Source organism: Oncorhynchus nerka, linkage group LG23 (assembly GCF_034236695.1).
Source record: "Oncorhynchus nerka isolate Pitt River linkage group LG23, Oner_Uvic_2.0, whole genome shotgun sequence".
NCBI lineage: Eukaryota > Metazoa > Chordata > Actinopteri > Salmoniformes > Salmonidae > Oncorhynchus > Oncorhynchus nerka.
The window spans coordinates 10,530,464-10,556,974 of NC_088418.1; the positions used below are offsets into that span (position 1 = coordinate 10,530,464).

Consider the following 26,511-nt stretch of genomic DNA (forward strand, 5'->3'; position numbering starts at 1 on the left):
ATCTGTGGCATTGTGTCGTGTGACAAAACCGCACATTTTAGACATCTGTGGCATTGTGTCGTGTGACAAAACCGCACATTTTAGACATCTGTGGCATTGTGTCGTGTGACAAAACCGCACATTTTAGACATCTGTGGCATTGTGTCGTGTGACAAAACCGCACATTTTAGACATCTGTGGCATTGTGTCGTGTGACAAAACCGCACATTTTAGACATCTGTGGCCTTTTATTGTAATTATCATGCAATTATCATCTTGATATTCCACACCTGTCAGGTAGATGGATTATATTGACAAAGGAGAAATGCTCACAAACAAGGATGCATAAAATTTGAGAGACATTTCTGTGATCTTTTATTTCAGCTCATGAAATCTTTATCTCTCTCTTTCTCCCACATCACTCTTTCTCTCTCTCTCTCTCTGTTTGTCCTACATCTCTTTCTCTTTCTTTCTCGCTCTTTCTTTCTATTTCTCCTACTTCTCTCTCTCTCTCGCTCTCTCTCTGACCTTTCCCCCCATCTCTCTCACATCTCTCTCTGACCTTCCCCCCCTCTCTCTCTCACACACATCTCTCTGTCCTTTCCCCTCTCTCTCTCACATATTTCTCTGTCCTTTTCACATCTCTCTCTCTCTCTCCTCCCTCCCCCCTCTATTTCCGGCTGGGGTAGTAATATGACAGCCGAAGCAAAGGATCTCCTCAGACTCCCAAAAAAGTGAGGGAACAGAAAAAAACATGAGGAATAACAAACAGACTCTGTGCCAATCCGATTAGTGGTTAAGCCCCCCAAATCTCAGACTGAACAAGAGCAGAGCTGATAGCAGCAGAGAACGTGTTCTCAGCATCCCCCTTCTTCCATTCACTCTCATGTTAATTCTCAGCATATTTCTATATATGTTAATCAATCATGTCAGACATCCTCTTTACAAACTACCGGAGCTTCAGTCCGAATCCACACACTTAGCATGAAGAGCCTTGTACGGTGTAACCTAGCCTTCCTTGACAGAGTCAGGGCTGGAATTCTGCTGACGTTGGTCGTATGTGACTCGTTTCAGGAAACTAGGCGTATGTCTCGCGTCACTACCAGGATAGCCATTTGAACGTAAACTTTTTTTTGTTTATTTTATCGAAATGCATTTTTTTTTGTAGCTAGCTACATTTTCAGATATTACACATTTCTAATTTTGTCAGAAAGTCAATTTCATTTCAAGTTAAAGTGTACTGTTAGCTCGCTAGCTAATGTTAGCTGGTTGGCTAGCTAGCTAACGTCACGTGTATGAACTTATTATTCGTATCTCAGAGCCATTTGCTTGGCTAGTTATAGCCTAATGTTAGACAAATGTTGCCATTTCAAGTTAAAGTGTACTGCTAGCTAGCTAGCTAATGTTAGCTGGCTGGCTAGCTAAAGTTACGTGTAGTAATATTATAATAATGATCTCAGAGAGCCAATTTGTATTGCTAGTCATTAATGTTAGCTAGCTAACATTGAACCTGGTTGATTGCTGTTGTTAGGTCAGAACACTTGGATCAACCCTACTCCTTGGCCAGAGTGCACTCTGAATGCTCTGAGAGCGAAACGCTCAGAATTTACGAAGGGACAATCTGACAACGCTCTCAGTTTACGACCGCCCAGAGCACACTCTGGCACTCCAGATAAAATGTACAAACACACCCGTAGTTTAAACCAGTCTTGAAATCATTTGTTGTTTAGTACATGTGAATCCTTAAAGAGATGGGTGGGGCTAAGGCCTAAGAGGGTGTGAACGATGCTGAATGGGTGTAGAGAAAGAAGAGCTGTCTCAAAAGTGAGGTTACAAGTTTATCAACTTTCAAAGCAGAATTACTTTCCCATTGTTCCAAACTGTAGTGTATGATATACCATTGTCTAGCTCTGAGTTTCTACTTTTATCCCATGTAAAATACACCATTTCAAATTTTGCTACATAAGATCGAATCGAGCCGGTCGGTCATGATACGTTTCCTACAGATTTAATAATATGCTTTTCAGTGGCAGTGTTTGATTGGAGTTCATTCCACATCAAGCATTTTGGATTTTGGACATGAGATAATTCTGCTCCCCTGTAGTTTCCATCTGTCTTGTATGTGTATGGAGAGCCAGGTAGCACCTCTACTTGCACACCACCTTATCTTTCCTCTCTAAAACTTAGCCAGGCTTATTACCCAGACTGGTGTGTAGAGTTGTTCTCTTCTTGGTAATGGTAAAGCATGAAATTAATCACCCATATGGGCTGTTTGTGCTAAAACAAAGACCTGAGATAGTGAAAGTGTATTTTCCCTCTCTCTCTCTCTCTCTCTCTCTCTCTCTCTCTCTCTCTCTCTCTCTCTGTCTTACCTCTCTCTCTACCTCTCTCTCTCTCTCTACCCCCCCTCTCTCTCTACCCCCATCTCTCTCTCCCTTCATACTCCTCTCTCTCTCCCCTCTCACCCTTTTGTCTCTCTACATTCCCTCTCTCTCCCTCTCTCCATACACTCCACGATCAATTAGTTTAATAAGGGTTTCTCTAGTTTCTGGCCTCTAGCATTCCTGTAGAAACCATTACAACAAGATGCTGAGCTAGGTAAACTGTTTAAGCTTCTCTATAACCTAGATGAACACAATAAAAACAGTCACAAAGGAAAACCCTTTTACTGATTTATTTGGATCAGGGATTGGCAACTGGCGGCCCCCTTTCTCTAGGCCGGCAGATCATTTCAAAAAAATAAATACACATATATATATATATATACACTGCTCAAAAAAATAAAGGGAACACTAAAATAACACATCCTAGATCTGAATTAATGAAATATTCTTATTAAATACTTTTTTCTTTACATAGTTGAATGTGCTGACAACAAAATCACACAAAAATGATCAATGGAAATCAAATGTATCAACCCATGGAGGTCTGGATTTGGAGTCACACTCAAAATTAAAGTGGAAAACCACACTACAGGCTGTTCCAACTTTAATGTAATGCCCTTAAAACAAGTCAAAATGAGGCTCAGTAGTGTGTGTGGCCTCCACGTGCCTGTATGACCTCCCTACAACGCCTGGGCATGCTCCTGATAAAGTGGCGGATGGTCTCCTGGGGGATCTCCTCCCAGACTCCTGGACAGTCTGTGGTGCATCGTGGCGTTGGTGGATGGAGAAAGACATGATGTCCCAGATGTGCTCAATTGGATTCAGTTCTGGGGAACGGGCGGTCCATAGCATCAATGCCTTCCTCTTGCAGGAACTGCTGACACACTCCAGCCACATGAGGTCTAGCATTGTCTTGCATTAGGAGGAACCCAGGGCCAACCGCACCAGCATATGGTCTCACAAGGTGTCTGAGGATCACATCTCGGTACCTAATGGCAGTCAGGCTACCTCTGGCGAGCACATGGAGGGCTGTACGGCCCCCCAAAGAAATGCCACCCCACACCATGACTGACCCACCGCCAAACCGGTCATGCTGGAGGATGTTGCAGGCAGCAGAACATTCTCCACGGCGTCTCCAGACTCTGTCACGTCTGTCACATGTGCTCAGTGTGAACCTGCTTTCATCTGTGAAAAACACAGGGCGCCAGTGGCGAATTTGCCAATCTTGGTGTTCTCTGGCAAATGCCAAACGTCCTGCACGGTGTTGGGCTGTAAGCACAACCCCCACCTGTGGATGTCGGGCCCTCATACCACCCTCATGGAGTCTGTTTCTGACCGTTTGAGCAGACACATGCACATTTGTGGCCTGCTGGAGGTCATTTTGCAGTGCTCCTCCTGCTCCTCCTTGCACAAAGGCGGAGGTAGTGGTCCTGCTGCTGGGTTGTTGCCCTCCTACGGCCTCCTCCACATCTCCTGATGTACTGGCCTGTCTCCTGGTAGCGCCTCCATGCTCTGGACACTACGCTGACAGACACAGCAAACCTTCTTGCCACAGCTCGCATTGATGTGCCATCCTGGATGAGCTGCACTACCTGAGCCACTTGTGTGGGTTGTAGACTCCGTCTCATGCTACCACTAGAGTGAAAGCACCGCCAGCATTCAAAAGTGACCAAAACATCAGCCAGAAAGCATTGGAACTGAGAAGTGGTCTGTGGTCACCACCTGCAGAACCACTCCTTTATTGGGGGTGTCTTGCTAATTGCCTATAATTTCCACCAAATGTATTGTCAATCAGTGTTGCTTCCTAAGTGGACAGTTTGATTTCACAGAAGAGTGATTGACTTGGAGTTACATTGTGTTGTTTAAGTGTTCCCTTTATTTTTTTGAGCAGTGTATATTTAGGAACTCAGTCGGGGTATCAACCTCCTGTTGAGAGTTAGAGTAATAGAATAGACAAGGTGCAAATTTCGACCGCCCGTTTAGTGTTCCCTTTATTTTTTTGAGCAGTGTATATATATATATATATGTGTATTTATTTTGTAGAAATGATCTGCTGACTGAATGTGTGGGTATAGATGTGGGTATATATATGGGTATAGATCTGAGTATAGATCTGGGTATATATCTGGGTATAGATGTAGGTATAGATGTGGGTATAGATCTGGGTATAGATCTGAGTATAGATCTGGGTATAGATCTGGGTATAGATATGGGTATTGATCTGGGTATAGATATGGGTATTGATCTGGGTATAGATCTGGGTATAGATGTGGGTATGGATGTGGGTATATATGTTGGTATAGGTGTGGGTATAGGTGTGGATATGGATGTGGGAATATATGTGGGTATATATGTGGGTATGGATGTGGATATGGATGTGGGTAAGGATGTGGGTATGGATGTGGGCATGGATGTCGGTATAGATGGATAACTCCCCTGAGATGAGACTTGTAGGCAGGACAGGATAACTCCCCTGAGATGAGACTGTAGACAGGACAACTCCCCTGAGATGAGACTGTAGACAGGACAGGATAACTCTCCTGAGATGAGACTGTAGACAGGACAGGATAACTCTCCTGAGATGTAGACAGGACAGGATAACTCCCCTGAGATGAGACTGTAGACAGGACATGATAACTCCCCTGAGATGAGACTGTAGACAGGACAGGATAACTCTCCTGAGATGAGACTGTAGACAGGACAGGATAACTCCCCTGAGATGAGACTGTAGACAGGACAGGATAACTCCCCTGAGATGTAGACAGGACAGGATAACTCCCCTGAGATGAGACTGTAGGCAGGACAGGATAACTCCCCTGAGATGTAGACAGGACAGGATAACTCTCCTGAGATGAGACTGTAGGCAGGACAGAATAACTCCCCTGAGATGAGACTGTAGGCAGGACAGGATAACTCCCCTGAGATGAGACTGTAGACAGGACAGGATAACTCCCCTGAGATGTAGACAGGACAGGATAACTCCCCTGAGATGTAGACAGGACAGGATAACTCCCCTGAGATGTAGACAGGACAGGATAACTCCCCTGAAATGAGACTGTAGACAGGACAGGATAACTCCCCTGAGATGAGACTGTAGACAGGACAGGATAACTCCCCTGAGATGTAGACAGGACAGGATAACTCCCCTGAGGTGAGACTGTAGACAGGACAGGATAACTCCCCTGAGATGTAGACAGGACAGGATAACTCTCCTGAGATGAGACTGTAGGCAGGATAGGATAACTCCCCTGAGATGAGACTGTAGACAGGACATGATAACTCCCCTGAGATGAGACTGTAGGCAGGACAGGATAACTCCCCTGAGATGAGACTGTAGACAGGATAACTCCCCTGAGATGAGACTGTAGACAGGACAGGATAACTCCCCTGAGATGAGACTGTAGGCAGGACAGGATAACTCCCCTGAGATGAGACTGTAGACAGGATAACTTCCCTGAGATGAGACTGTAGACAGGACAGGATAACTCCCCTGAGATGAGACAGGACAGGATAACTCCCCTGAAATGAGACTGTAGGCAGGACAGGATAACTCCCCTGCGATGAGACTGTAGACAGGACAGGATAACTCCCCTGAGATGAGACTGTAGACAGGACAGGATAACTCCCCTGAGATGAGACTGTAGACAGGACAGGATAACTCTCCTGAGATGAGACTGTAGACAGGACAGGATAACTCCCCTGAGATGAGACTGTAGACAGGATAACTCCCCTGAGATGAGACTGTAGACAGGACAGGATAACTCCCCTGAGATGAGACTGTAGACAGGATAACTCCCCTGAGATGTAGACAGGACAGGATAACTCTCCTGAGATGAGACTGTAGACAGGACAGGATAACTCCCCTGAGATGTAGACAGGACAGGATAACTCCCCTGAGATGAGACTGTAGACAGGACAGGATAACTCCCCTGAGATGAGACTGTAGACAGGACAGGATAACTCCCCTGAGATGTAGACAGGACAGGATAACTCTCCTGAGATGAGACTGTAGACAGGACAGGATAACTCCCCTGAGATGAGACTGTAGACAGGACAGGATAACTCCCCTGAGATGAGACTGTAGACAGGACAGGATAACTCCCCTGAAATGAGACTATAGACAGGACAGGATAACTCTCCTGAGATGAGACTGTAGACAGGACAGGATAACTCCCTGAGATGAGACTGTAGGCAGGACAGGATAACTCCCCTGAGATGAGACTGTAGACAGGACAGGATAACTCCCCTGAGATGAGACTGTAGACAGGACAGGATAACTCCCCTGAGATGAGACTGTAGACAGGACAGGATAACTCCCCTGAGATGAGACTGTAGACAGGACAGGATAACTCCCTTGAGATGTAGACAGGACAGGATAACTCCCCTGAGATGAAGACAGGACAGGATAACTCCCCTGAGATGAAGACAGGACAGGATAACTCCCCTGAGATGAGACTGTAGACAGGACAGGATAACTCCCCTGAGACTGTAGACAGGACAGGATAACTCCCCTGAGACTGTAGACAGGACAGGATAACTCCCCTGAGATGAGACTGTAGACAGGACAGGATAACTCCCCTGAGATGAGACTGTAGGCAGGACAGGATAACTCCCCTGAGATGAGACTGTAGACAGGACAGGATAACTCCCCTGAGATGAGACTGTAGACAGGACAGGATAACTCCCCTGAGATGAGACTGTAGACAGGACAGGATAACTCCCCTGAGATGAGACTGTAGACAGGATAGGATAACTCCCCTGAGATGAGACTGTAGACAGGATAACTCCCCTGAGATGAGACTGTAGACAGGATAACTCCCCTGAGATGTAGACAGGACAGGATAACTCCACTGAGATGAGACTGTAGACAGGACAGGATAACTCCCCTGAGATGAGACTGTAGACAGGACAGGATAACTCTCCTGAGATGAGACTGTAGACAGGACAGGATAACTCCCCTGAGATGAGACTGTAGACATGATAACTCCCCTGAGATGAGACTGTAGGCAGGACAGGATAACTCCCCTGAGATGAGACTGTAGACAGAATAACTCCCCTGAGATGAGACTGTAGGCAGGACAGGATAACTCCCCTGAGATGAGACTGTAGACAGGACAGGATAACTCCACTGAGATGAGACTGTAGACAGGACAGGATAACTCCCCTGAGATGAGACTGTAGACAGGACAGGATAACTCCCCTGAGATGAGACTGTAGACAGGATAACTCCCCTGAGATGAGACTGTAGACCGGGCAACTCCCCTGAGATGAGACTGTAGACAGGATAACTCCCCTGAGATGAGACTGTAGACAGGACAGGATAACTCTCCTGAGATGAGACTGTAGACAGGACAGGATAACTCCCCTGAGATGAGACTGTAGACAGGACAGGATAACTCCCCTGAAATGAGACTGTAGACAGGACAGGATAACTCCCCTGAGATGAGACTGTAGACAGGACAGGATAACTCTCCTGAGATGAGACTGTAGACAGGACAGGATAACTCCCCTGAGATGAGACTGTAGACAGGACAGGATAACTCCACTGAGATGAGACTTATAGACAGGACAGGATAACTCCCCTGAGATGTAGACAGGAAAGGATAACTCCCCTGAGATGAGACTGTAGACAGGACAGGATAACTCCCCTGAAATGAGACTGTAGACAGGATAGGATAACTCCCCTGAGATGAGACTGTAGACAGGACAGGATAACTCTCCTGAGATGAGAGTGTAGACAGGACAGGATAACTCCCCTGAGATGAGACTGTAGACAGGACAGGATAACTCCCCTGAGATGAGACTTATAGACAGGACAGGATAACTCCCTGAGATGTAGACAGGACAGGATAACTCCCCTGAAATGAGACTGTAGACAGGACAGGATAACTCCCCTGAGATGAGACTGTAGACAGGACAGGATAACTCCCCTGAGATGAGACTGTAGGCAGGACAGGATAACTCTCCTGAGATGAGACTGTAGACAGGACAGGATAACTCCCCTGAGATGTAGACAGGACAGGATAACTCCCCTGAAATGAGACTGTAGACAGGACAGGATAACTCCCCTGAGATGTAGACAGGACAGGATAACTCCCCTGAGATGAGACTGTAGGCAGGACAGGATAACTCCCCTGAGATGTAGACAGGACAGGATAACTCTCCTGAGATGAGACTGTAGGCAGGACAGAATAACTCCCCTGAGATGAGACTGTAGGCAGGACAGGATAACTCCCCTGAGATGAGACTGTAGACAGGACAGGATAACTCCCCTGAGATGAGACTGTAGACAGGACAGGATAACTCGACTGAGATGTAGACAGGACAGGATAACTCCCCTGAGATGTAGACAGGACAGGATAACTCCCCTGAAATGAGACTGTAGACAGGACAGGATAACTCCCCTGAGATGAGACTGTAGACAGGACAGAATAACTCCCCTGAGATGAGACTGTAGACAGGACAGGATAACTCTCCTGAGATGAGACTGTAGACAGGACAGGATAACTCCCCTGAGATGAGACTGTAGACAGGATAACTCCCCTGAGATGAGACTGTAGGCAGGACAGGATAACTCCCCTGAGATGAGACTGTAGACAGGATAACTCCCCTGAGATGAGACTGTAGGCAGGACAGGATAACTCCCCTGAGATGAGACTGTAGACAGGACAGGATAACTCCCCTGAAATGAGACTGTAGACAGGACAGGATAACTCCACTGAGATGAGACTTATAGACAGGACAGGATAACTCCCCTGAGATGTAGACAGGAAAGGATAACTCCCCTGAGATGAGACTGTAGACAGGACAGGATAACTCCCCTGAAATGAGACTGTAGACAGGACAGGATAACTCTCCTGAGATGAGACTGTAGACAGGACAGGATAACTCCCCTGAGATGAGACTGTAGACAGGACAGGATAACTCCCCTGAGATGAGACTTATAGACAGGACAGGATAACTCCCCTGAGATGTAGACAGGACAGGATAACTCCCCTGAAATGAGACTGTAGACAGGACAGGATAACTCCCCTGAGATGAGACTGTAGACAGGACAGGATAACTCCCCTGAGATGAGACTGTAGGCAGGACAGGATAACTCTCCTGAGATGAGACTGTAGACAGGACAGGATAACTCCCCTGAGATGTAGACAGGACAGGATAACTCCCCTGAAATGAGACTGTAGACAGGACAGGATAACTCCCCTGAGATGTAGACAGGACAGGATAACTCCCCTGAGATGAGACTGTAGGCAGGACAGGATAACTCCCCTGAGATGTAGACAGGACAGGATAACTCTCCTGAGATGAGACTGTAGGCAGGACAGAATAACTCCCCTGAGATGAGACTGTAGGCAGGACAGGATAACTCCCCTGAGATGAGACTGTAGACAGGACAGGATAACTCCCCTGAGATGAGACTGTAGACAGGACAGGATAACTCCCTGAGATGAGACTGACAGGATAACTCCCTGAGATGTAGACAGGACAGGATAACTCCCCTGAAATGAGACTGTAGACAGGACAGGATAACTCCCCTGAGATGAGACTGTAGACAGGACAGAATAACTCCCCTGAGATGAGACTGTAGACAGGACAGGATAACTCTCCTGAGATGAGACTGTAGACAGGACAGGATAACTCCCCTGAGATGAGACTGTAGACAGGATAACTCCCCTGAGATGAGACTGTAGGCAGGACAGGATAACTCCCCTGAGATGAGACTGTAGACAGGATAACTCCCCTGAGATGAGACTGTAGGCAGGACAGGATAACTCCCTGAGATGAGACTGTAGACAGGACAGGATAACTCCCTGAAATGAGACTGTAGACAGGACAGGATAACTCCCTGAGATGAGACTGTAGACAGGACAGGATAACTCCCTGAGATGAGACTGTAGACAGGACAGGATAACTCCCCTGAGATGAGACTGTAGACAGACAGGATAACTCCCTGAGATGAGACTGTAGACAGGATAGGATAACTCTCCTGAGATGAGACTGTAGACAGGACAGGATAACTCCCCTGAGATGAGACTGTAGACAGGACAGGATACCTCCCCTGAAATGAGACTGTAGACAGGACAGGATAACTCCCCTGAGATGAGACTGTAGACAGGACAGGATAACTCTCCTGAGATGAGACTGTAGACAGGACAGGATAACTCCCCTGAGATGAGACTGTAGACAGGACAGGATAACTCCCCTGAGATGAGACTGTAGACAGGACAGGATACCTCCCCTGAGATGTAGACAGGACAGGATAACTCCCCTGAGATGAGACTGTAGACAGGACAGGATAACTCCCCTGAAATGAGACTGTAGACAGGACAGGATAACTCCCCTGAGATGAGACTGTAGACAGGACAGGATAACTCCCCTGAGATGAGACTGTAGGCAGGACAGGATAACTCTCCTGAGATGAGACTGTAGACAGGACAGGATAACTCCCCTGAGATGTAGACAGGACAGGATAACTCCCTGAAATGAGACTGTAGACAGGACAGGATAACTCTCCTGAGATGAGACTGTAGACAGGACAGGATAACTCCCTGAGATGTAGACAGGACAGGATAACTCCCTGAAATGAGACTGTAGACAGGACAGGATAACTCCCCTGAGATGAGACTGTAGACAGGACAGGATAACTCCCCTGAGATGAGACTGTAGACAGGACAGGATAACTCCCCTGAGATGAGACTGTAGACAGGACAGGATAACTCCCCTGAGATGAGACTGTAGACAGGACAGGATACCTCCCCTGAGATGTAGACAGGACAGGATAACTCCCCTGAGATGAGACTGTAGACAGGACAGGATAACTCCCCTGAAATGAGACTGTAGACAGGACAGGATAACTCCCCTGAGATGAGACTGTAGACAGGACAGGATAACTCCCCTGAGATGAGACTGTAGGCAGGACAGGATAACTCTCCTGAGATGAGACTGTAGACAGGACAGGATAACTCCCCTGAGATGTAGACAGGACAGGATAACTCCCCTGAAATGAGACTGTAGACAGGACAGGATAACTCTCCTGAGATGAGACTGTAGACAGGACAGGATAACTCCCCTGAGATGTAGACAGGACAGGATAACTCCCCTGAGATGAGACTGTAGGCAGGACAGGATAACTCCCCTGAGATGTAGACAGGACAGGATAACTCTCCTGAGATGAGACTGTAGGCAGGACAGAATAACTCCCCTGAGATGAGACTGTAGGCAGGACAGGATAACTCCCCTGAGATGAGACTGTAGACAGGACAGGATAACTCCCCTGAGATGTAGACAGGACAGGATAACTCCCCTGAGATGTAGACAGGACAGGATAACTCCCCTGAAATGAGACTGTAGACAGGACAGGATAACTCCCCTGAGATGAGACTGTAGACAGGATAACTCCCCTGAGATGAGACTGTAGACAGGACAGGATAACTCCCCTGAGATGAGACTGTAGGCAGGACAGGATAACTCCCCTGAGATGTAGACAGGACAGGATAACTCCCCTGAGGTGAGACTGTAGACAGGACAGGATAACTCCCCTGAGATGTAGACAGGACAGGATAACTCTCCTGAGATGAGACTGTAGACAGGACAGGATAACTCCCCTGAAATGAGACTGTAGACAGGACAGGATAACTCCCCTGAGATGAGACTGTAGACAGGACAGGATAACTCCCCTGAGATATAGACAGGACAGGATAACTCCCCTGAAATGAGACTGTAGACAGGACAGGATAACTCCCTGAGATGAGACTGTAGACAGGACAGGATAACTCCCTGAGATGAGACTGTAGGCAGGACAGGATAACTCCCTGAGATGAGACTGTAGACAGGACAGGATAACTCCCCTGAGATGAGACTGTAGACAGGACAGGACAACTCCCCTGAGATGTAGACAGGACAGGACAGGATAACTCCCCTGAGATGAGACTGTAGACAGGACAGGATCACTCTCCTGAGATGAGACTGTAGGCAGGACAGGATAACTCCCCTGAGATGAGACTGTAGACAGGACAGGATAACTCCCCTGAGATGTAGACAGGACAGGACAGGATAACTCCCCTGAGATGAGACTGTAGACAGGACAGGATAACTCCCCTGAGATGAGACTGTAGACAGGACAGGATAACTCCCCTGAGATGAGACTGTAGACAGGACAGGATATCTCTCCTGAGATGAGACTGTAGACAGGACAGGATAACTCCCCTGAGATGAGACTGTAAGGACAGGATAACTCCCTGAGATGAGACTGTAGACAGGACAGGATAACTCCCCTGAGATGTAGACAGGACAGGATAACTCCCCTGAAATGAGACTGTAGACAGGACAGGATAACTCCCCTGAGATGAGACTGTAGACAGGACAGGATAACTCCCCTGAGATGTAGACAGGACAGGATAACTCCCCTGAGTTGTAGACAGGACAGGATAACTCCCCTGAGATGTAGACAGGACAGGACAGGATAACTCCCCTGAGATGAGACTGTAGACAGGACAGGATAACTCCCCTGAGATGTAGACAGGACAGGATAACTCCCCTGAGATGTAGACAGGACAGGATAACTCCCCTGAGATGTAGACAGGACAGGACAGGATAACTCTCCTGAGATGAGACTGTAGGCAGGACAGGATAACTCCCCTGAGATGAGACTGTAGACAGGACAGGATAACTCCCTGAGATGAGACAGGACAGGACAGGATAACTCCCTGAGATGAGACTGTAGACAGGACAGGATAACTCCCTGAGATGAGACTGTAGACAGGACAGGATAACTCCCCTGAGATGAGACTGTAGACAGGACAGGATAACTCCCTGAGATGAGACTGTAGACAGGACAGGATCACTGAGATGAGACTGTAGGCAGGACAGGATAACTCCCCTGAGATGAGACTGTAGACAGGACAGGATAACTCCCCTGAGATGTAGACAGGACAGGACAGGATAACTCCCCTGAGATGAGACTGTAGACAGGACAGGATAACTCCCCTGAGATGAGACTGTAGACAGGACAGGATAACTCCCCTGAGATGAGACTGTAGACAGGACAGGATATCTCTCCTGAGATGAGACTGTAGACAGGACAGGATAACTCCCCTGAGATGAGACTGTAGGCAGGACAGGATAACTCTCCTGAGATGAGACTGTAGACAGGACAGGATAACTCCCTGAGATGTAGACCAGGATAACTCCCCTGAAATGAGACTGTAGACAGGACAGGATAACTCCCCTGAGATGAGACTGTAGACAGGACAGGATAACTCCCTGAGATGAGACTAACTCCCCTGAGTTGTAGACAGGACAGGATAACTCCCCTGAGATGTAGACAGGACAGGACAGGATGAGATGAGACTGTAGACAGGACAGGATAACTCCCTGAGATGTAGACAGGACAGGATAACTCCCCTGAGATGTAGACAGGACAGGATAACTCCCCTGAGATGTAGACAGGACAGGACAGGATAACTCTCCTGAGATGAGACTGTAGGCAGGACAGGATAACTCCCCTGAGATGAGACTGTAGACAGGACAGGATAACTCCCCTGAGATGTAGACAGGACAGGACAGGATAACTCCCCTGAGATGAGACTGTAGACAGGACAGGATAACTCCCCTGAGATGAGACTGTAGACAGGACAGGATAACTCCCCTGAGATGAGACTGTAGACAGGACAGGATAACTCCCCTGAGATGAGACTGTAGGCAGGACAGGATAACTCCCCTGAGATGAGACTGTAGGCAGGACAGGATAACTCCCCTGAGATGAGACTGTAGACAGGACAGGATAACTCCCCTGAGATGAGACTGTAGACAGGACAGGATAACTCCCCTGAGATGAGACTGTAGACAGGACAGGATAACTCCCCTGAGATGAGACTGTAGACAGGATAACTCCCCTGAGATGAGACTGTAGACAGGATAACTCCCCTGAGATGTAGACAGGACAGGATAACTCCCCTGAGATGAGACTGTAGACAGGACAGGATAACTCCCCTGAGATGAGACTGTAGACAGGACAGGATAACTCTCCTGAGATGAGACTGTAGACAGGACAGGATAACTCCCCTGAGATGAGACTGTAGACAGGATAACTCCCCTGAGATGAGACTGTAGGCAGGACAGGATAACTCCCCTGAGATGAGACTGTAGGCAGGACAGGATAACTCCCCTGAGATGAGACTGTAGACAGGATAACTCCCCTGAGATGAGACTGTAGGCAGGACAGGATAACTCCCCTGAGATGAAACTGTAGACAGGACAGGATAACTCCCCTGAGATGAGACTGTAGACAGGACAGGATAACTCCCCTGAGATGAGACTGTAGACAGGACAGGATAACTCCCCTGAGATGAGACTGTAGACAGGATAACTCCCCTGAGATGAGACTGTAGACAGGACAACTCCCCTGAGATGAGACTGTAGACAGGATAACTCCCATGAGATGAGACTGTAGACAGGACAGGATAACTCTCCTGAGATGAGACTGTAGACAGGACAGGATAACTCCCCTGAGATGAGACTGTAGACAGGACAGGATAACTCCCCTGAAATGAGACTGTAGACAGGACAGGATAACTCCCCTGAGATGAGACTGTAGACAGGACAGGATAACTCTCCTGAGATGAGACTGTAGACAGGACAGGATAACTCCCCTGAGATGAGACTGTAGACAGGACAGGATAACTCCCCTGAGATGAGACTGTAGACAGGACAGGATAACTCCCCTGAGATGTAGACAGGACAGGATAACTCCCCTGAGATGAGACTGTAGACAGGACAGGATAACTCCCCTGAAATGAGACTGTAGACAGGACAGGATAACTCCCCTGAGATGAGACTGTAGACAGGACAGGATAACTCTCCTGAGATGAGACTGTAGGCAGGACAGGATAACTCCCCTGAGATGAGACTGTAGACAGGACAGGATAACTCCCCTGAGATGAGACTGTAGACAGGACAGGACAACTCCCCTGAGATGTAGACAGGACAGGACAGGATAACTCCCCTGAGATGAGACTGTAGACAGGACAGGATAACTCTCCTGAGATGAGACTGTAGGCAGGACAGGATAACTCCCCTGAGATGAGACTGTAGACAGGACAGGATAACTCCCCTGAGATGTAGACAGGACAGGACAGGATAACTCCCCTGAGATGAGACTGTAGACAGGACAGGATAACTCCCCTGAGATGAGACTGTAGACAGGACAGGATAACTCCCCTGAGATGAGACTAACTCCCCTGAGATGAGACTGGACAGGACAGGATAACTCTCCTGAGATGAGACTGTAGACAGGACAGGATAACTCCCCTGAGATGAGACTGTAGGCAGGACAGGATAACTCTCCTGAGATGAGACTGTAGACAGGACAGGATAACTCCCCTGAGATGTAGACAGGACAGGATAACTCCCCTGAAATGAGACTGTAGACAGGACAGGATAACTCCCCTGAGATGAGACTGTAGACAGGACAGGATAACTCCCCTGAGATGTAGACAGGACAGGATAACTCCCCTGAGATGTAGACAGGACAGGATAACTCCCCTGAGATGTAGACAGGACAGGACAGGATAACTCCCCTGAGATGAGACTGTAGACAGGACAGGATAACTCCCCTGAGATGTAGACAGGACAGGATAACTCCCCTGAGATGTAGACAGGACAGGATAACTCCCCTGAGATGTAGACAGGACAGGACAGGATAACTCTCCTGAGATGAGACTGTAGGCAGGACAGGATAACTCCCCTGAGATGAGACTGTAGACAGGACAGGATAACTCCCCTGAGATGTAGACAGGACAGGACAGGATAACTCCCCTGAGATGAGACTGTAGACAGGACAGGATAACTCCCCTGAGATGAGACTGTAGACAGGACAGGATAACTCCCCTGAGATGAGACTGTAGACAGGACAGGATAACTCTCCTGAGATGAGAATGTAGACAGGACAGGATAACTCCCCTGAGATGAGACTGTAGGCAGGACAGGATAACTCTCCTGAGATGAGACTGTAGACAGGACAGGATAACTCCCCTGAGATGTAGACAGGACAGGATAACTCCCCTGAAATGAGACTGTAGACAGGACATGATAACTCTCCTGAGATGAGACTGTAGACAGGACAGGATAACTCCCCTGAGATGTAGACAGGACAGGATAACTCCCCTGAGATGTAGACAGGACAGGATAACTCTCCTGAGATGAGACTGTAGACAGGACAGGATAACTCCCCTGAGATGAGACTGTAGACAGGACAGGATAACTCCCCTGAGATGTAGACAGGACAGGATAACTCCCCTGAGATGTAGACAGGACAGGATAACTCCCCTGAGATGTAGACAGGACAGGACAGGATAACTCCCCTGAGATGAGACTGTAGACAGGACAGGATAACTCCCCTGAGATGTAGACAGGACAGGATAACTCCCCTGAGATGTAGACAGGACAGGATAACTCCCCTGAGTTGTAGACAGGACAGGACAGGATAACTCTCCTGAGATGAGACTGTAGGCAGGACAGGATAACTCCCCTGAGATGAGACTGTAGACAGGACAGGATAACTCCCCTGAGATGTAGACAGGACAGGATAACTCCCCTGAGATGAGACTGTAGACAGGACAGGATAACTCCCCTGAGATGAGACTGTAGACAGGACAGGATAACTCCCCTGAGATGAGACTGTAGACAGGACAGGATAACTCTCCTGAGATGAGACTGTAGACAGGACAGGATAACTCCCCTGAGATGAGACTGTAGGCAGGACAGGATAACTCTCCTGAGATGAGACTGTAGACAGGACAGGATAACTCCCCTGAGATGTAGACAGGACAGGATAACTCCCCTGAAATGAGACTGTAGACAGGACATGATAACTCTCCTGAGATGAGACTGTAGACAGGACAGGATAACTCCCCTGAGATGTAGACAGGACAGGATAACTCCCCTGAGATGTAGACAGGACAGGATAACTCTCCTGAGATGAGACTGTAGACAGGACAGGATAACTCCCCTGAGATGAGACTGTAGACAGGACAGGATAACTCCCCTGAGATGTAGACAGGACAGGATAACTCCCCTGAGATGTAGACAGGACAGGATAACTCCCCTGAGATGTAGACAGGACAGGACAGGATAACTCCCCTGAGATGAGACTGTAGACAGGACAGGATAACTCCCCTGAGATGAGACTGTAGACAGGACAGGATAACTCCCTGAGATGAGACTATGTTCATTTGAGAACAGTTTAACTGTTTTTTTACATGCCAGTTAAATCAGTGGTTGATTTGAGGTGGTTTGGTCATCCATTCCATTAATGGGGAACATAAAACGAAACGTTTTCTGCCATTTCATTGTTTACTCTTGGTTTATATCTGCGAACCAATTTCTACCTACAGTAGTCTTTAGTGATGACCCCCATTTCAGCCAACACTGCCGATGAAATTATCCCCGTTACGTTTCAGAGTTCAGTTCGATGGTACATTTTGTGGATTTCTGAGGTTACTGTTAATGCCTTCATCAAGAACAAAAACATTGAATTACCAATATAATACGAGTGCCAAACAACCGCAAATGACCTGGACGCAAGACAAGAGGTTTGGAGACTGCCAAGAGGTTTGGAGACAGCCAAGAGGTTTGGAGACAGCCAATCGGTTGGGACGACAGCCAAGAGGTTTGGATGACAGCCAAGAGGTTGGGATGACAGCCAAGATGTTTGGAGAGTGCCAAGAGGCTTTAAGCCTATTCCTGGATGGACAAGCATTTGCGCATAGTCCAGGAGAATCTAAACCAGACCGGAGGGTCCAAAGTCTAGACCATCACTTAGCCAACAGAACATCTAGACCATCACTTAGCCAAAAGAACATATAAACCATCACTTAGCCACAGAACATCAAAACATCACATAGCCAACAGAACATCTAGACCATCACATAGCCAACAGAACATCTAGACCATCACGTAGCCAACAGAACATCTAGACCATCACGTAGCTAATAGAACATCTAGACCAGCAGTTAGCCAACAGAACATCTAGACCATCACGTAGCCAACAGAACATCTAGACCATCACATAGCCAACAGAACATCTAGACCATCACGTAGCCAACAGAACATCTAGACCATCACGTAGCCAACAGAACATCTAGACCATCACATAGCCAACAGAACATCTAGACCATCACGTAGCCAACAGAACATCTAGACCATCACGTAGCCAACAGAACATCTAGACCATCACCATAGCCAACAGAACATCTAGACCATCACGTAGCCAACAGAACATCTAGACCATCACGTAGCCAACAGAACATCTAGACCATCACATAGCCAACAGAACATCTAGACCATCACGTAGCCAACAGAACATCTAGACCATCACGTAGCCAACAGAACATCTAGACCATCACATAGCCAACAGAACATCTAGACCATCACGTAGCCAACAGAACATCTAGACCATCACGTAGCCAACAGAACATCTAGACCATCACATAGCTAATAGAACATCTAGACCATCACGTAGCCAACAGAACATCTAGACCATCACATAGCCAACAGAACATCTAGACCATCACGTAGCCAACAGAACATCTAGACCATCACATAGCCAACAGAACATCTAGACCATCACATAGCTAATAGAACATCTAGACCATCACGTAGCCAACAGAACACTGGAGTATTGCGTCTGCAGACGAACTCAGACGACAGGACCAGATGAATACTAATCCAGATAAAACGAGACAAGCTGTCTGAAAAAGACAACGCCTCATAGTATAAATGGAAGAGTAGATTTCAAGTCCAGCCCAGTCTGCAGACCCACAGATAGCAGTGAGCAGTGCTCCATGGGTATAAGTAAGTCACTGTTTTAGGGCCCCTCACTGAGTAAAGCTGCCTAAAGCTGCCAGCATGAAGACCGTGATGATCTAAAGGGTTTCTGTAGTCCCAATCAGCAACAAACAAACAAACTAAACACTTTTCTACCTGAGAGGAATAATGAGGAGAGGAGAAAAGTGACTGATTCAATAGCAAGAGGCACACACACATAAGAGAGCATGTAAAGTGTTGTTACCTGACAGGACAGTGAACATGGCAGCGAAGGCGTTGAGTTTGAGTCCGTTGATGACGTTTCCTAAGTGACACGCCTCTATGGACATGAGGATGCCTCCGGTGGCCAGGAGGAGAATATAAAGACACTCTGCCACGATACACAGCCACAGCACTCCTACACACAGAGAGGGAGAGAGAGAGAGAGAGAGAGAGGCAAGGGGATGGGAAAGAGGGAGAGGAGAGGGAGGGAGGGAGGGAGGGAATATAGAGACACATACATTGAGGGGGAGGATAGGAAAGGGAGTTGGACCGGTGACCCATTCACCATATCATTAACCTCCACTGTAACGATGAAGATTCATCTGTCTCTAAGAGACAGACAGACACACCACCTGACCTACACTCGCTGCCTGTGTTATGGAGGATGGGATGAATGGTCCTTGATATGATTGCGGGCTTCTAACACTACATTAAGTTGCCCCCTATTACTGTGCAACTACACAGTAAAGCTGTAGTAACAACGTTGTAACGTCATAACAACATAATAACAACAAGGTAACAACACAGTAACAACAAGGTAACAACACAGTAACAACAAGGTAACAACGTAGTAACAACACAGTAACAACAAGGTAACAACGTAGTAACAACACAGTAACAACAAGGTAACAACGTAGTAACAACGTAGTAACAACACGGTAACAACAAGGTAACAACACAGTAACAACAAGGTAACAACGTAGTAACAACACAGTAACAACAAGGTAACAACGTAGTAACAACACAGTAACAACAAGGTAACAACGTAGTAACAACACAGTAACCACAAGGTAACAACACAGTAACCACAACACAGTAACCACAAGGTAACAACATAGTAACAACACAGTAGCAACACAATAACAACGTAGTAACAACGTAGTAACAACACAGTAGCAACACAATAACAACGTAGTAACAACGTAGTAACAACATAGTAACAACATAGTAACAACATAGTAACGACGTAGTAGCAACGTAGTAACAACAAGGTAACAACGTAGTAAAAACTCAGTAACACAGTAACAACGCAATAACAACGCAGTAACAACACAGTAACAACCAGGTAACAACGTAGTAACAATGTAGTAACAACGTAGTAACAACACAGTAACCACAAGGTAACAACACAGTAACCACAAGGTAACAACACAGTAACAACATAGTAACAATGCAGTAACAACACAGTAACAACGTAGTAACAATATAGTAACAACACAGTAACAACAAGGTAACAATGTAGTAACAAGATAGTAACAACTCAGTAACACAGTGGCAATGTAGTAACAAAAAGGTAAAAACGTAGTAACAACACAGTAGCACCATAGTAACAACAAGGTAACAACAAGGTAACAACAAGGTAACAATGTAGTAACAACTCAGTAACACAGTAACAATGCAATATCAACACAGTAACAACGTAGTAACAACATAGTAACAACGTAGTAACAACATAGTAACAACGTAGTAACAACACAGTAACAATGCAATAACAACACAGTAACAAAGTAGTAACAACATCGTAACAACATAGTAACAACGTAGTAGCACCATAGTAACAACAAGGTAACAATGTAGTAACAACTCAGTAACACAGTAACAATCCAATAACAACACAGTAACAACATAGTAACAAAGTAGTAACAACGTAGTAACAACACAGTAACCACATAGTAACAAAGTAGTAACAACATAGTAACAACGTAGTAACAACGTAGTAATGATGTAGTAACAACATGGTAACAACAAGGTAACAACATGTAACAACACAGTAACAACATAGTAACAACACAGTAAAACCATAGTCACAACGTAGTAACAACATAGTAACAACACAGTAAAACCATAGTCACAACGTAGTAACAACATAGTAACAACACAGTAAAACCATAGTCACAACGTAGTAACAACATAGCAGCAACGTAGTATTACTATGCTATTACATGGTAATAGGGTTTAGCGGGATCAGTCATAAACATGTCTAGAACAAGGACTGTGTAATTACACATCCAACTGCTGAAACTTATTCCAGCAGAGATGTGTTTCCATTAAACTGACTATTTGTGGAAAGCTGTTGTGTGATGACGTAACGTATATAAAAATAACTATTGCTGTTAAATTCCCATGTACCGAATGAAAAATACAAGTTTAATTGGTTTCCATCGCATTTTCAACTCAACTGATGGTTTTGTCACAAAAAACTGTTGTGCCCACTCTGGTCTTGGCATATGCGCTGTATCCAACAGCTTGCAGATACAGTGAGGGTAGGCAACCTTTACCAAACAAAAATATAAACGCAACATGTAAAGATCCTAGAAATGTTCCATCCGCAAAAAAATATTATTATTTTTCTCAAATTTTTAGTAGTCCATCCATCTGACAGGTGTGGCATAACAGCATGATAATTACATAGGTGCACCTTGTGCTGGGGACAATAAAAGGCTACTCTAAAATGTAGTTTTGTCACACAGCACAATGCATGCAATTAGCATGCTGACTGCAGGAATGTCCACCAGAGCTGTTGCCAGAGAATTTAATGTTAATTTCTCTACCATAAGCCGCCGCCAACATAGTTTTAGAGAATTTAGCAGTATGTACAACCGGCCTCGCAACCGCAGACCACGTGTAACCATGCCAACCCAGGACCTCCACATCCGGCTTTGTCACCTGTGGGATCATCTGAGATCAACCACCCGGACAGCTGATGAAACGTATTTCTGTCTGTAATAAAGCCCTTTTGTGGGGAAAACTAATTTTGATTGGCTGGGCCTGGCTCCCAAGTGGGTTGGTCTATATCCACCCATGGCTGCACTCCTGCCCAGTCATGTGACATCCATAGATTAGGGTCTAATGAATATATTTCAATTGAATCATTTCCCTATATGAACTGTAACTCAGTAAAATGGTTGAAATGGCATGTTTCTGTTGTTACATGTGAATGAATGCATGGGGGAATACTAGCTAGCGTAGCGACCCTGTGTTTGTACATTTTACTCACTAAAGTAGTTATTGTCATGAGTCTGAAACAGGGAAATGAATTTGAATGCTTTTGAATATTAATCTTTGTTAAACCCATTAAAGAAAAGTCAAACAGAACCTTTTCTCCTGTCTCCTTATTGCTCCTAGTAAGCCTATTGACTGCAACACTTACATTGTTACATTGTAATTACATAGCAATTAACAAGTTTTCATTTTTACATTGAATTACACTGTAAATACATGTATATAATTTGTAACAACATTGTAATAACATGCGGTTAAAGATGACTATATTGTAAGTACAATGTAACTAAAAGGGTTATACGAACAACTGAAAACAATCTGCCTTGTTACAATTGTTGTTGCCAGCTCCTAGCCTATTAGGGCAAGATGGTATCAACCCTGGGTACATGTAAGAAGGTCACAATTTGGCTGGCGTTATTACCATGGTCATTAACAGGTGAAGTTCAACCGTGTAATTACAAAACAGTAGTGACATAGTGGAAACAAGGAAATATGGAATACCCTTTAGCAAGTGGGATGTGTGATTACACAGTCCTTGGGGCGACAGGGTAGCCTAGTGGTTAGAGCGTTGGATTAGTAACCGGAAGGTTGCAAGTTCAAATCCCTGAGCTGACAAGGTACAAATCTGTCGTTCTGCCCCTGAACAGGCAGTTAACCCACTCTTCCTAGGCCGTCATTGAAAATAAGAATTTGTTCTTAACTGACTTGCCTAGTTAAATTTTTTAATATTTTTTTGCAATAAGTGATGTTGTTACTAGGGTTTTTACTGTAGTTATTACTGAGTTGTTACATAGTAATAGGGGGCAACTTAATGTAGCGTTTTAACGTTGGCATGGCAATAATAACTACATGTTATTACTAACCAGTTACAGTGTAATTACATAGACTGTGCTTTAATACCTGTAGAAAAAGTGCTGCCCAAAAAATAGTTAGAATTTAAAAGTTTAAAAGTAGGCCTTAGACCTAGATGAATAATTGAATCTATTCATATCTCTTAGCGATAGACCAATCCTTTTGACTTGTTCTGACCAAACTCTTAAATGGGATTTCAATGATTAATCAAAGGTGATCATTTTTATTACACCGCAGGATTAAGGTGTGTATTAAAGAGATGAAGGCAGTCTGTGATTTATTCGACTGAATCTCACATACGTGCCTCTTTCGCAGTTTTGTACTTTTCTTGTTGTTGTTGTCTACCTGAGAGTATCCCTGTAGCTATTACTATAACTTAAGCCTCCTAGCCAACATATCCCCCGTCACAAAAGCACAGAGAAAGGATTTATTGGATGAAATCAGAACTGAGATCAATTACATTAAAACGAACAAAACTCAGTTAGAAATGTATCATGATAATGCCCATTTTGGGTACGGAGACAGTGACATTGGACTCGAATTAGGCACAGAGAGGATGTGTGTGTGTGTGTGTGTGTGTGTGTGTGTGTGTGTGTGTGTGTGTGTGTTGAACAGTATTTTAGTATTTTGTATTGAAGTGAATTAGGCACGGAAAGAATGTGCCGACACAGAGGAGGTAAAACAAATGAAGGAGGGATGTCTGACTGACATGCACGTTGCTTCTAGAGGCAGTTTGGAACTCGGTGGTGAGTGTTGCAACCGAGGACAGGCGTTTTTTATGCGCTACGTGCTTCAGTACTCAGTGGTCCCGTTCTGTGAGCCCGTGTGGTCCACCACTTTGCGGCTGAGCCGTTGTTGCTCCTAGATGTTTCCACTTCACAACAACAGCACTCACAAAGGGGCAGCTCTGGCAGGGCAGAAATTTGACGAACTGACTTGTTGGAAAGGTGGCATCCTATGACGGTGCCAAGTTGAACGTCACTGAGCTCTTCAAGTAAGGCCGTTCTACTGCCAATGTTTGTCTATGGAGAATGCATGGCTGTGTGCTTGATTTTATACACCCGGTGTGGCTGAAATAGCCAAATCCACTCATTTGAAGCTGTGTCCACATACTTTTGGCCATGTAGTGTATCTCAGTCACAGCAAGTAAAACGCTTCTGTAACCGTTACTAGGAACATTGTTGTAGTTTAACAATAGGTAGGTCTTCAAAATACCCTACATGGCTTAATATTCAACATAAACAGTTTAGGAGTTATTATCACTCTAACCTGTCCCCTATATGCATTACATTATTATGGCATTATCACACATCCCTTGAATTGGTACAGCGTTCCCACTAACGGGTGCAACAAATATAGCCACTTACATGGCAAGCCTCCAAAGATGCTAATGAGCCAGCGATTCTTTCCCCCTCCCCAAACATTTTACCGCAATGCACTATAATTTACAGAATGCTGCAGGAAATATACAGTAAAACAGCAATAAAGTACTTTGATAAAAAGTATTTTAATAAAACTGCAGCAATTGCTAACAGTTATGTAATTCTATATTACAGTATACCAAATAATAATTTGTATTTTATATCACTACCAGATATAGTAGAGGGCTTAAGGGGTAAATATTCAACCATTAAATAATTTAAATGTCCTGAACAGTCATTCTAAAAAGTACTTTTTCTCTCATGGCTAACAACCAATGTCCAATTTGTAAGTCGCTCTGGATAAGAGCGTCTGCTAAATGACTTAAATGTAAATGTAAACCAGGAAGTTTGAAAAGACAGGCAGAGTGGGTGGGGACCTTATATTCATGAGCTCACCTTGACTGACAGCTCTTTGAAACGCCTCTATCAAGCAACATGGATACAGTGAGCAGGGTTGCAGTAAAATCATCTCAAGCTAATTTGGTGACACACAAAACAACTCAGACAACACTAACATTGCATCAATGAGATTGTATATATATATATAGTCTCCCAGTCTCTGCCGCAGAAAAACATCCCCACAGCATGATTCTGCCACCACCATGCTTCACCGTAGGGATGGTGCCAGGTTTCCTCCAGACGTGACACTTGGCATTCAAGAGTTCATCAGACCAAAGAATCTTGTTTCTCATAAATTAGGTGTTTTTTTTGGCAAACTCAAAGCAGCAGTGATGGAACAAGTACTCAATTGTCATACTTGAGTAAATGTAAAGTAAAGAGGCTGTAATCGCTGCCAAAGGTGCTTCAACGAAGTATTGAGTAAAGGGTCTGAATACTTATGTAAATGTAATATATCATTTTACATTTTTTTAAAATAAATTAGTAAACATTTCTTAGATATCTGTTTTTTCTTTGTCATTATGGGATATCGTGTGTAGATTGAAGAGGGGAAAAAAACGATTAAATTAATTTTAGAATAAGCCTGTAATGTAACAAAATGTGGAAAAAGTCAAGGGGTCTGAATAATTTCTAAAAGCCCTGTGTACGTATATATAGATATATATATTTAAATATCTCCCATTTGGCATGTATTTTGTCATATGCTTTACAGCATCACTGACTGATGTGCTTTCTTGACAACTGCGTCAGAGATTTGAACGATCTAACTGTATAAACCACGCCCCCTCTGCAAACACGCCTTCTCTGATGTTAGTTACAAGGCGGTACTTATTTAAATTAGTTAAAGAGAATATCATGTTACCATTGGTGTATTAAAATGAGAGTTAAAGTGATGTCACCTTGTGCCCTTAATAATTCATCCAAGTGTTTGACATGGGGGAGGGGGACCAGTAACATTATGATCAAACTTTATCAATGTAGAAGCAACAGTTATTTTTCATAATTTTATCAAGATTACTTAAAATATCATGCAATTTCATGAAAAACATGATTTTGTCTGTTGATGATCTGTAAGAAACTCTTCTAAACTGACAGTGACTACAAGCTAAAACAGATTTAAAAAAGACATGGCTAAACGCTCAACCATTATTTAAGGTTTGAGACTTGCTGCCCCTCTGATCTAATTCTGATATGCAGTTTATGGTTAATTAAGGCACTACTACTACATATCACTTAAATTGGTATAGCACTCTTGCTAACAGGGCAACAAGTATGGCCTCTTACAAGGAACACATCAACATGTGTTAATGAGCCACAACAAAACCATGCAGCAACAAAAGGCTGGGTGGAACTGAATTACAGTAAATTACTGTAGATTTACAGAA

The 26,511-nt window shown here is 45.1% G+C and overlaps 1 protein-coding gene across 1 annotated transcript in view; it reads right to left on the reverse strand.

The window, feature by feature from the left end:
* The window catches only part of LOC115124815 (germ cell-specific gene 1-like protein), a 35,068-nt gene that overhangs the window by 6,147 nt on the left and 2,410 nt on the right, over positions 1-26,511 (reverse strand). The window contains exon 3 of the mRNA XM_065008411.1: positions 19,435-19,587. Coding sequence (XP_064864483.1) covers positions 19,435-19,587 — 153 coding nt within the window. The remainder of the gene's footprint in view (positions 1-19,434; positions 19,588-26,511) is intronic.